The 12,728-nt window shown below is 51.0% G+C and overlaps 1 protein-coding gene across 3 annotated transcripts in view; it reads left to right on the top strand.

The window, feature by feature from the left end:
• Positions 1-363: 363 nt before the first annotated feature.
• LOC116943739 (disintegrin and metalloproteinase domain-containing protein 11-like) overlaps positions 364-12,728 on the top strand; it is a 79,312-nt gene continuing 66,947 nt past the window's right edge. The window contains exons 1-2 of one of the 3 annotated variants that reach the window (XM_032956860.2): positions 364-1,849; positions 4,595-4,767. In XM_032956860.2, coding sequence (XP_032812751.1) covers positions 1,801-1,849; positions 4,595-4,767 — 222 coding nt within the window. In that variant the 5' untranslated portion in view covers positions 364-1,800. Of the gene's footprint in view, positions 1,850-1,883; positions 3,757-4,594; positions 4,768-12,728 lie in introns of those variants that run through there. The other 2 variants (XM_076068113.1, XM_032956861.2) reach the window with 2 other exon arrangements.

The following is a 12,728-nucleotide window of genomic DNA, read 5'->3' as shown; positions in this document are numbered from 1 at the left end:
AATTAAACAAGAGGTGTTAAGACGTTCAAACGCCAAACAGATGCCTTTTTGCAGGGAATACAGTCTGCATTAACCACACGCACTTGTGGTGAACGTGCAAACAAACACATAGCCCGTGTACAGCTGCAAGGTGGATTAACATCGCGAGACATCGAGACCCGGCTTAGGTAGGCCCTCCACCAGCAGTCGTTTGACCGTGGCTGCTGTTGCTGCTGCTGCTGCTGATGGTATTTGTCATTCAAGACGTTTCGAAGCACGGCCCTTATTCAGAGCAGGCAAATAATGCCTTGGCGAGTGCCGTCGCTGCGGTTCCACTGCGGGCGTTTGAGAGCGGAGTTTTTTTTTTTTTGCCGCTCACCCTGCGCGCTAATCACAGGGACGCCGTGGAGCGGGGCCCGGGAATGCACTGCAGCGAGGGTGGACCTGCTCGCGCCTCTGTGACGACGATGATGGTGATAGTGGCCGGGGGTGGGGCGGGGGTATTGCCGAGTGCTTACACAGCAGCAGCTTACCACGGCACGGAGGCACCGCAGCGTATCGCTTAGCAACACGGTCATGAGGCTGGCTACAGTGAGAGATGTTTGTCGGGCTGCGAGAGATGTGCGAGATGTGAAATGTGTGAGATGTGGGCTGTGTGAGATGTGAAATGTGTGAGATGTGAGAGATGGCAAATGTGTGAGATGTGGGCTGTGTGAGATGTGAAATGTGTGAGATGTGAGAGATGGCAAATGTGTGAGATGTGGGCTGTTTGAGATGTGAGAGTTGTGAGATATGTGAGAGATGGGTCAGATGTGAGATGTGAGCCCTGAGAGATGTGTGAGACGTGAAATGTGAGATGTGAAATGTGAGCTGTGAGAAAGGTGAGCTATGTCAGTTGTGAGAGTTGTGAGAGCTGTGTGGGATGTGTGAGATGTGTGAGACGTGTGAGCTGTGTGAGATGTGTGAGATGTGAGCTGTGAGAGGTGTGAGACGTGATCTCTGTGAGACGTGAGCGCTGTGAGATGTACGGGCTGTGTGAGCTGTGAATTGCAAGCTCTGTGATTCTGCGGAAAAGCATTACTCAGCAAAAACACGCGGACGCGCCGACTCGAGCTGCGCCCCGCGCGTGCACGGTGGATCTCAGCAGCAGCAGCAGCAGCGGCATCATCAGCATCAGCACCTCCTCCTCCTCGCGGACTGCGGCACGGCGCGGGCCCCGCTGCTGCTGCTGCTGCCTCTCCTCGCTCGGCACCTGCACGGACGGAACCCGCACCCCGGCCTCTTCCGTCTGTCTCCCTTAACCCCTTCTCCCGGAAGCCTTTCTCCCTAACCCCAGTGGCACTAAACCCTGTCTCCCGGCACCCGTTATCCCTCATCCCCCTTCTCCCAGAACCCCTTCTCCCCGGTCTCCGTTCCCTCACCCCACTCCCATAGACCCCCTTCCGCCTGGACCCTCAAACCCCGTCTCCCTTAAACCCCCTGTCTTCCCCCTACCCTCCAAACCCCATTTTCCCGTACCCCCCCAAACCCCGTATTCCCGGACCCCGTCTCCACCCCCAACCCCCACCCCGCGAGACTCTGTGCGGGACTCCTCAGTGCAGGTCTCAGTGTGGGACTCAGTGTGGGACTCCTCAGTGTGGGTCTCGGTGTGGGACTCCTCAGTGTGGGTCTCAGTGCGGGACTCCTCAGTGTGGGTCTCGGTGTGGGACTCCGTGTGGGCCTCAGTGCGGGACTCCTCAGTGTGGGTCTCAGTGTGGGTCTCAACGTGGGACTCAGTGTGGGACTCCTCAGTGCAGGTCTCAGTGCGGGACTCGCGCCGAGATGACGCTTCTCCTCCTCCTGGCGGCGTGGAGCTGCGGCGCTCTGCCCGGTGAGTTGTGAGGGCGTGGGTGTGTGAGAGAGTGAGTGTGTGAGAGAGTGAGTGTGTGAGAGAGTGAGTGTGTGAGAGTGAGTGTCTGAGAGAATGAGTGAGAGAGTGAGTGAGTGAGAGAGTGAGTGAGTGAGAGAGTGAGTGTGTGAGAGAGTGTCTGGGAAAGTGAGTGAGAGAGTGAGTGTGTGAGAGAGTGAGTATGTGAGAGAGTGAGTGAGAGTGTGAGTGTGTGAGAAAGTAAGTGAGAGAGTGAGTGTGTGAGAGAGTGAGTGTGTGAGAAAGTGTCTGGGAAAGTGAGTGTCTGAGAGGGTGAGTGAGAGAGTGAGTGTCTGAGAGAGTGAGTGTCTGAGAGAGTGAGTGAGAAAGTGAGTGTGTGAGAGAGGGAGTGTGAGAGTGGGTGTGTGAGAGAGTGAGTGTGTGAGAGAGTGAGTGTGTGAGAAAGTGTCTGGGAAAGTTAGTGTCTGAGAGAGTGAGTGAGAGAGTGAGTGTCTGAGAGAGTGAGAAAGTGAGAGAGTGAGTGTGTGAGAGAGTGAGTGAGAGAGTGAGTGTGTGAGAAAGTGAGTGTGTGAGAAAGTGTCTGGGAAAGTGAGTGTCTGAGAGAGTGAGTGAGAGAGTAAGTGTTTCAGAGAGAGTGTGTGAGAGAGTGAGTGTTTCAGAGAGAGAGAGAGTGTGTGAGAGAGTGAGTGTCTGGGAAAGTGAGTTTCTGAGAGAGTGGGATAGAGGTGGCATAGTGGTTAGTGCGCTGCGCTTCGAACCCGGCGACCCGAGTTCGATTTCCGTTCACGGCTACCAACACCAGTGATGATTGACTGAACCGGTTCTGGGCATTCCCTAGATCGACTCAGCCTCAAATTAGTAACTAGTGCGGTGTGTAAAATCGCCACTAGGGAGACAAAGGCAGCCGGGCGTGGTGCTGGCCACCCGTGTGCCGTGTCAGCCTTCGTGTGTCGTGTGGGTCTTCATGGGTGCTCGCTAGAAGCAGTCTGTTAAGGCTACATGGGCGATCTTTTGTCGTTATGTTGTCTGAGAGAGTGAGTGTCAGTGAGTCAGTGAGAGTGAGTGAGTGAGAGTATCTGAGAGCATGAGTGTGTGTCTGCGGGCGTGAGCGTGAGTGAGATCATTCTTAGAGGGTGAGTGAGTGTGAGATCGTGCTCGAGTGAGTGTCTTAGAGGGTGATTGTCAGCATCTGGGAGCGTGAGTGAATGGGTACGTGAGTATGAGAGCGTGATTGTCTGAGAGAGTGAGTGTGTGAGCGATAGTGTAGCGGTTAGCGCGCTGCGCTTTGAACCTGGCGACACGGGTTCGATTCCCGCTCATTGCCAAAACCAGTGACGATTATCTGAACCGGTCCTGGGCCTCTCCAAGGTCGACTCAGCCTCAAATGAGTACCTGCTGCGATGTGTAAACATCGCCACCCGGGAGACAAAGGCGGCCGGGCGTGGTGCTTGCCACCTATCCTTTTATGTCCGGTGGCCGGCACGGCACACAACAGTCTATCAAGGCGACACGGGGGATCTTTGTTTGTCTGTGTGTGTGTGGTTTTCTCGACGCTCTGTGGTTCTCTTTTCTTTGCGAATCTGGGCTCCGCCCTGCGACTCTTCCTCGGCTTCAGCGCCACTGCAGCAGCAGCGGCGGCGCCTACAGCAGCAACAACACACATACCGAGACGCGGCGCAGACACAGCCGCTCACAGACACGGCGGTTAACAGACGCAGCGACTCACAGACGCAGCAGCTCACAGACACAGAAGCTCACAGACGTATCGTACACACATCTGCTCACAGACAAAGCAGCTCACAGACACAGCAGCTCACAGACACGGCGGTACACAGACACGGCGGTTCACAGACACGGCGGCTCACAACCGTATCGTACACACAGCAGCTCACAGACACAGCAGCTCACAGGTACAGCATACAAAGACAAAGATCACAGATACCCCATACATACAGCAGCTCATAGATACCGCTCACAGACACAGCAGCTCACAAACACCGCTCACAGACAGCATACACACAGCAGCTCACAGACACAGCATACACACAACAGCTAATAGAAACCGCTCACAGCCACAGCAGCTCACAAACACCGCTCATAGACACAGCAGCTCACAGACACGGCACACACACAGCAGCTCACAGACACAGCAGACACGAGGCACTGAATGATCCATAGGGGGTGTATGTATGTATATCTGTCTGTCTGTCCGTCCGTCCATCCATCGCGCAGCCGTCCAGACAGATCCTGGGCACTGCGGAGTCTCGTCGCGTCTCGATGTAAAGATGCTGGGCAGCACCCTGGACAGCGACTCTCCGCTCACTCGCGAGATGCGTGCGGAAAATCGTTGCTCTATAAAGCGAGAAGCTCGGCAAAAGCATTGACCGCGATGTCTGCAGACCGTTGCCGGCTTTGGGTCGGGGCTCATTAGCCGAGCGTGTGTTTGCACGCCACAGGAGTCGCCTTGTCCACCCACCCCAAAGGGAGACCCTAATGAGGCTGGCGCCTAGCAGCCTCGAGTGCAGCCTTGCCCTTTTAAGAAAAAATCACTGCCCCTGACCGTCAACTCTTCCCCCCCCCCACCATCCGGCCACCCAAGCCATGAGCGAGCCGTGCCCTCCTCCAGCCTTGTCCTTGACAATGAGGCGTGGGGAGCCGTGACCTCTAGCCGTGACCTCTAGCCGTGACCTCTAGCCGTGACCACGGTGACCCCCGTCTCCCCCCACCCCCACCGCCTGCTGGCTGCAGGTCTGGGCGGCGCGCGCCCCAGGGACGGTGGTGTGCTCCGACACCAGAGCCTCGTCTCCAAGGAGATAGTCACTCCCTTTCGGCTCGTCACGCGAATGGAAGACGGCAACGAGACCGCCGTGGCTGCGCTGTCGACAAAAATCCGCCAAAGGACGGCGCGCGCCCAGCAGCAGGTACACGAAGCGGGGGGGGGGGGGGGTGGTCGGCGCGACGCTGCGTTTTGGGTTCAGCCGCCCTCCCTTCACTGCGGCCGCGTGTCTCAGAACGCTTTACACGCGATGACGACGATGGTGATGGTGATCATTATAAGTCAGAGATTAATATCGCAACTCATCTCCAACACATTTAAAAAAAACTCTACCAGCCCGTCGCCCCCCCCCCCCCCCCAGTGGCAGCTGCTGCCCCTGTGCGGCAACAACGTTGATTGGCGATGAGCAAACCTGGCCTGAGAAGCGGCATTAGTTTGTCGGTAGGGGGGCGACCATAGCCGCTGTGACGTGCACTCCCAAGTTGCGGGTCATTTTCGAACGGGGCCAATTTGTACCGTGCCGCCGGTGTGCAGGTGCGACGATGGCCTTTGCTAGTTTCCAACGACGTCAGAGGGCCTTTAGCGTCCACTGATTTTGATCGAGCGCCTATGACTGATCGATTGATGTGCGGCAGATGTTGTCGCGAGCGTGAGGCCGCGCGCCGCCTGCTCTCGCTGGGTCCACGACTCCACCTCCTCTCTGCACTGTGTGTGTTCTGCTGTGACGGAATCGTGCCCTTCCTTAATCATTACAGCACGTAGTGGCAGGTTTGTCCCCCGTTCTAAAACAAGTCAATGGGTTTTCGTTGCAGTGTGACGTCTGAGACGAGCACAAGACCTCGCGTTTCAGTGGGACTCTTTACGTTGGTCACAAATGCAAGGTCATTAGGTTTTGCTGTCACCTCTCCTCGTGTCAAAGCCCCCCCCCCCTTCACCCCCAACCGTCTTAATGCGTTGCGTATACATTCCATGTCCTCGTGTGGCAAGGGGTAAAGCGATGGCCCTGTGAAGAGGCAGGAGTAGGCCGATTCGACACTGACACAGCACTCCCAGCCCAGCTCCTTCGTGGCAGGCACTCAGTGCGGCGCACTGCAGATAAAATGGGATCTCAGTTGCAGGGAGTGTGATTGTGTTCCTAGCACCAATAGTGGTGACTAATTAAAAAACACACACACACACGCGCAAAGAATCTCATGAAAATGGTTGTACGCAGAGTCATCTGGTCTGGCCCAGGTTTGTGGCTCTAACCGGCAAGATTGAGCCACAAGGCACATCTTCACTGTTAATGGAGCAGGAAACATAGTTCTTTACACATGGGTCCGAACGAAGGGAAATCGTATTGCTGTATTTCTGAGAAACAATTTTACATAAGGTTCCTATAAATAATGTTTACTGGATATAAGGTGTTCTTTTGTGTGTACGGACTTCCAGAATAAACATGTGGTCTCCACGTCAAATGGCGCTGATAATAATAGGAAGCTCAACGAAAGTCACTGGCATGGTATGTGCCGTGACAGTGTTCATTTGAATTGCAGCCGTCTTGAACCCCGACGGTGTAATGCTCCAATGTCTTGCCTGTGCCCAACTGTGGTTGATCAGAGACACGTCATTCCGTGTGCGCGCGCACGTGTGCACGTGTGTTTGTTTGTTTGCACGTGTGTGTATGTGTGTGTGTGTGTTTGTGGCTCCAGTTTAACAGCAGAGGTCTCACTCCGAATCAGTCGAGCGGCAATATCTTTTCATCGGTTGCGTAACGCTGTGTGGAAGCTACCTGGTCTGTCGCTCCGCACTAAGCTTCAGGTCTTCTCGGCCACGGTCATTCCCTCCCTTCTCTACGCTTGCGAAACGTGGACCCCCCTAATGGAACATCTTCGCCGGTTAGAAACATTTAGGCTGGCCTGCCTACGATCCATCCTGGGTTTAACCAGACTGGATTGTGTGAGGAGCTCACAAATCCTTGAAAGATCTGGGCAGGGTCCCATCGGTGAGCTCCTCCGGGAGGCAAGGCTGCGATGGCTGGGTCATGTAGCCCGCATGCCCAGCCACCGCATGCCGAAACAGCTTTTGTTTGGCCGGATTGAGGGGGCTAAGCGGGCGCGGCACGGGCTAGAGAAGAGATGGAGTGATGTGGTACAGGAGGACGTGGAGCTGAGTGGACTTGCCGATGACTGGTACCAGCGGTGTCAAGATCGGCCTCTGTGGAGGAGGCTCGTGAAGGATGCTACTGGGCAGTTGGAGGCAGTCGCCCTCCAACAACAACGGAGGGCGGAGGAGCGACGCTCACAACAGCGAGCGGAGCGCCGGGTGGCTAAAGCACAGCAGGTTGGCACAGTAGGGGGCACAGGTGGTGCATCAGCCAGTCATCTCAGTCAGTCGACCCGTGGCACCTGGGTCTGCCCCGTGACCACCTGCCAGCGGGCGTTCGACACTTCACGTGGCCTCAGGGTGCACATAGCCTGGCACAAGCGTCGTGGTGACGTCACCGCCACTTAGTGGCGAATGGCGGTTGTTGTTGTTGTGTTTGTGAGCAACTGAGGCGTTGGAACTCGTATCGTATCCGTGAAGAGGAGCTTTACAGCTCATCGGATTCCTCCAGTATAAATAAATATTCTGATGTTCTGATTCTTGAAACAGTAAAGGTGCGAGGCGTCTATCCAATTACAGAGTGGCACATTAAAAAAAAAATCTGTTCCGAGAAACATGTTGGTGAAAAGACGTTGCTATGGCGCTACACATCTCGGAGGAATTTGAAACAGAACACAATCAATAAACACTGTATTCACTGTGAGTTCCTTTTTACAATTGAGTTAAAGTATATATATACACTCTCTCTTGTACGCAATGTAAGCACGACTGCATTGCGAGCTTTTAATAACATGCTGACTTGGAACTCGCCCCGTCTGATGAAGTGAAGGTCAGTGCAGCCGAATTACAGCGAGCGATTTCCGCGAGCCGTGCATCGTTAAGCAGCGGAGATTCCCTGCCGGTGACGACGGCCGTTGATGGCACACGCAAGAGAGCAAGGGGCCCTTACCTACAGCCGTACATCCCCTAATTGTACTCTTGATAAATGCACTGAAGACGCGTAGGACACGTGCGAATCCATCATAGGTGATTTGCTGCAGTGGGCACCCAGTAAATGTGCAGCGTCGGTCCAACGTTGGTCCAACGTTGGAGATGTTTATTGGGTGCATTCCATTTGCAAATGGAGATAACAAAATGATGCGATTGAGAGAGCGAAAATGAGGATATAAAAAAATGTGAATATATATATAGTGTAGAATCGAAACGTGACCCGAACATCATACCAAATATATTAATCAATAATTGCATGCCTCGTGTTCTTAGGCACACTACTAGCACACTACCACAACGTCGGGTCAAAGTTGACACAACGTTGGCATGCTTACCGGGCAATTATATACTCTTTCTTTTTAAGGTCACGGCATTGTTCTATGTATGTTTAAACTTCTTTCCTATCGTACGTAGCCAACCGTGCTAATCGTGTTGAGTTTGTGTATGTTATCTATACGTGGGGAGGTTACTGTGGACTGAGGGTTAACCATGGGACAGCCAAACGAGAGTTGTTACTCACCGCGCCGACGTGAACCAAGTGCTCGATAGAAACAAAACTGGTGCACTTTAATTCCACATTTTGGATATTTCCATAGAATCTCATAAAATGTCATCTTTATAGAGAGCGCCCTCGCTCGAGGGCGCTCTCTTGATGAGGGCGCTCTCTTGATGACACAGTTTACAAAACGGCGACACAGAATGGTGTGATGGAGTCGGCAAGGGGGGGTGCTTCAAGGTGTGTAGAGGAATGAGTGACAGCGATAGACGGGGTAATTGGGGATCACGAAAGGGCGATAGGGGAGCGACTGTAAGGGGTGGAGGGGCGAGGGGAGGGAAGAGGAAGGGAATGTGCGGAGCAGAAGAGGTGAGTCAGGCTTGACGAGAGGAACGGAAGGTGGTTATGGAGGCGAGGACTGCTTAACGTACGGGAGGAAGTTGATTCCAGTGGAAGGGTGGTGCAAGGAGGGAGAACTGAAAACGGGATTGAGCACAGGGTGGAGTGACAGAGAGGGAGAGAAAGACAGAGAGAAGACTGGGAGCGACGAGGATGAGAGAGCACATGGAAAGAGGCGAGAGCGGCGAGATAAGGTGGGGCAAGGCCATAAAGAGATAGATGTATTGTGGGCTGATTGAATGCCAAATCACTCCATTCGCATTGCGAATTATAACAAAATGAAAATTTTAATCTAAAGTACAGTGTATTCTCCTATAACGCCACGTATTTCCATTGCACGAATTGGATATAACGCAATGTATGAATTAGGGAACACATTTTATATAACGCTGATGCAAAATTATTGAGTGAACAGAACTACGATTGAGTGAACAAAGTACGTCGAGCAAGTAGGAATAAGCGGTCGTGCGGCTGCCTCGGCATAGCATCGCACGAGGCATTGGGGATGCTGCTGGATGCTTCTAGATGCTACCCATGCGCCTCGAGTCTTTGTTCAGCCTGCGTACGCATCTCTCGTGTTATCGCGGACTGTGCTTTACCATACTTCCTTTTTTATTATAACGCGATTTTTCCATAATGCCGTGTTCTTCAGGAACACAGCTGCCGAGTTATAGAACATACTGTAAGGATGTTGAACTTTTTTTGCACTGTACGTAGCCAACCGTAGTATGACATAGTGAACCTGTAATAATAAGAGGCTTATAGATGCCATGAGAGTTTTTTGAGGTTATAACGTTTACTGAGAAATATAGATAACACTTAGATTGCACTTAGATTAGATTACACTTAGAAATATAAATTACACTTATATTACACTTGGATTAGATTACACTTAGAAATATATATTACACTTAGATTACATTTAGATTAGATTACACATAGATTACATTACACTTAGATTAGATTACACTTAGATTACACTTAGATTAGATTAAACTTAGATTACACTTAGACTACCATATTTTCCCGCATATAACCCGCGGGGTATACCACTTTTTACAAACAAAACAAGACCCTGCGGGGTATATGGAGGTGCGGGCTATCCCAAAAATATTTTACACGTGTGACATGTCATGACTCGTTTAATTTTTGTCCACTTAGATTGTCCGTCACTGACCAATCGTAACTCTCCAGAAGAATCGCGCTCTCTGATTGGCCAGAAAAGCGGTTGCCGTGGCAACGCTAAATTAAATGTGGCCGAGTTCTTTAGTTGGGTGCTTGTGATGATATACAGGTGTCTAATTAGACACTGAATTCATCTTAATTAAGCTAACCTCATTATGAGACCTCCTTTGCCAGTAACAAGATATAGTAATAGGTTTTACCCTTTTAACTGGCACAAAAAAACTGACACCTTTATTCAAGGCATCATGTCTGCAATAACCACAACACAAGCAGTCAAAATGCAAACAAAAATATAATAATACGCCTTTTGGCGTCTTCTGGTCCAACACCAGTGGAGACTAGGCTCTAAAGAAAGCCGTCTCGGGTGTGGACCAATTAAATTCAAGGACAGTGCATATTATTATCAGAGTTGTATTTTTGTTTGCATTTTGACTGCTTGTGTTGTGGTTATTGCAGACATGATGCCTTGAATAAAGGTGTCAGTTTTTTGTGCCAGTTAAAAGGGTAAAACCTATTACTAAGCTAACCTCATCAATGCTACTTCTGTCTTCTAGCGAATAGAAGCCTTTTATTTTGCCTCAATGCTCTACAGGGCTCCCCTGGGCCAAGCTACCCAGGGCCCCAGGGAGGGAGGCCGGGGCTGGGCCTTGCGGTGCCGTGTCTATGGTCACAGTAGCTCGCTCATGTGCAAGTTTGTTGCAAAACAAACGGACAATGTCCCCCTTCACGTGACCGTCTCTCCACAAACTAAAACGCCTTTTTTTAAACACATCCCATCAGCTTTTACGGCCCTCTGGGAGTGCAATAATTGTAGCAGCATTTGATTCAGGGCAAGCAAGACCTGGCCGATTTTGACATTCAGTGTCTCATCAGCAGACTCGCTTGGATCAATAACTGAATCAATCTTTACGAGATGAGGATCTCAGTTTGACGCAGCATATAATACATATCACAAATAAGCTAATGATTAAGGTTTGTTTATGATTATATACATCTTGTTTAAGTACAGCATGTGTCAGTCCTTTGCTAGATGAAGGCCCCTCCATCCCATCTGTGAAAAAGAGCATTATAGCTCATCGGATTCCTCCAGTATAAATACGATTCTTAAACATGTTGACTCTGTCATGGGGATTGTTTGTCAGTGCGGATTGACGAATGACACGGGGGATAGCACAGTATTGGTTCAGATATCCGTGGTCAGAATTGTAACCGCACAGTGCGTTAACCACTGTACCACCACTTATGATCATAAGCCAAATTACTCGGGAAAGCCTCGCCGAGTTTCCAGGCTTTTCTTTCAGCAGCAGAAGTCCTGCTACATTGGTAAAAAAATATTTTGGCAGATCCAAATAACGACGTGAGAGGAAGTTGGAGCTCCAAGGGAGAAAATCGAGGGGGTAGCACCCAGCAATGACATCTCCTGGTCACCTCACAGACCCAATGCCTCTTCTGTTCTTGCGATACAGTAGTATGTGCTGGAGTCAAATGCCAATGCCAAGGTTTGCTAGCCGTGAGAGGGCTTCAGGGGAGTAATGTGTGGATATTCCTCCTCCTTCGAAGGAGCGCGGAATTCAATGGTTTACTATATGGTCCGTAGTTTGGGTTGAATGGCCACAATTGCGCTACTATGGCTTATCATGAATGTATCTTTATGAGTATGAGTCTATGGGTCTCGATGTGTCTCTACGTGTCGCTGGGTCTCGATGTGTCTCTACGTGTCACTGGGTCTCGACGTGTCTCTACGTGTCGCTGGGTCTCGATGTGTCTCTACGTGTCACTGGGTCTCGATGTGTCTCTACGTGTCACTGGGTCTCGACATGTCTCTACGTGTCACTGGGTCTCGACGTGTCTCTATGTGTCACTGGGTCTCGACGTGTCTCTACGTGTCACTGGGTCTCGACGTGTCTCTACGTGTCACTGGGTCTCGATGTGTCTCTACGTGTCACTGGGTCTCGATGTGTCTCTACGTGTCACTGGGTCTCGATGTGTCTCTACGTGTCACTGGGTCTCGATGTGTTTCTACGTGTCACTGGGTCTCGATGTGTCTCTATGGGTATGCTATATGGTCAATGGTTTGGGTTGCATGGCTACAGCCACACCACTGTGGCCTGTCTTTAATTTTCCATTCGTGAACAGAGAGAGATGTGTGCACTGGCCGGTTGATGTCCTGATGCGGTTGATGGTTGGACCAGTGGTCAAAGCCAGAGGGTGCAATGTTTGGGTCTCGAATTAGCCCCATGCCTATAACACCTGGCAAGCACTGGTGATCAACCATTTAAACACCAGACTCAAACCAGCTTAGCTTCCGATATGCAATTAAATTGCGTACGTGAAATTTACACAGTGTAACTTTAGCTGAAGAACCCTGAAGGTGATGTGTGCAAGCCCGTGTCCCCCAGTGTGTGGTTCTTTATAACCTGCATGTAACGTTTACGTGACCCTGGCAGCCACTGCAGGACACAACATTGACGATGTGAAAAACAACGTTGAATCAAATCGTGAGGTGGAATATCAGTAACTCGTAGAATCGCTGGGAGAAGGGTATGCTTTTTACACGTCTCATATACAGGACTGTACTTGTAACGTACAGCATTGTACTTATAGATTAGCAGTAAAAGGGCGGGGGTGAATGGGCAGGAGCGGGCTAACTGGCTGAGCATTACTCTGTCCATAGGCCCTCGAGTAATAAATAATTCAAGTGATATTCCAAGTCCGAAAACTGGCGGGATTTTGTCCATGGTTGAGTGTGTTCATTTTCTCCATGGTTGTGAGTATGTTTAGTCTGTGTGTTTATGGATAGTTGTGTGTGTATTTGTATGTACATATGAGTTTTGATGGTAAGGTCATAAACAGTGATTTGTGATAATGGACCGCTAAGTCTGCATCTCCGCATTTCGAGCAAACCCTCTGAGCATTTTCAGCTGTTGGGCACTGAAGATGGTGAGAATGAA

Source organism: Petromyzon marinus, chromosome 19 (genome assembly GCF_048934315.1).
Source record: "Petromyzon marinus isolate PM22_M1 ecotype Great Lakes invasive population chromosome 19, UKy_Petmar_22M1.pri1.0, whole genome shotgun sequence".
In the NCBI taxonomy this organism is placed as follows: Eukaryota; Metazoa; Chordata; class Hyperoartia; order Petromyzontiformes; family Petromyzontidae; genus Petromyzon; species Petromyzon marinus.
This window is presented reverse-complemented; position numbering and strand designations above follow the sequence as displayed.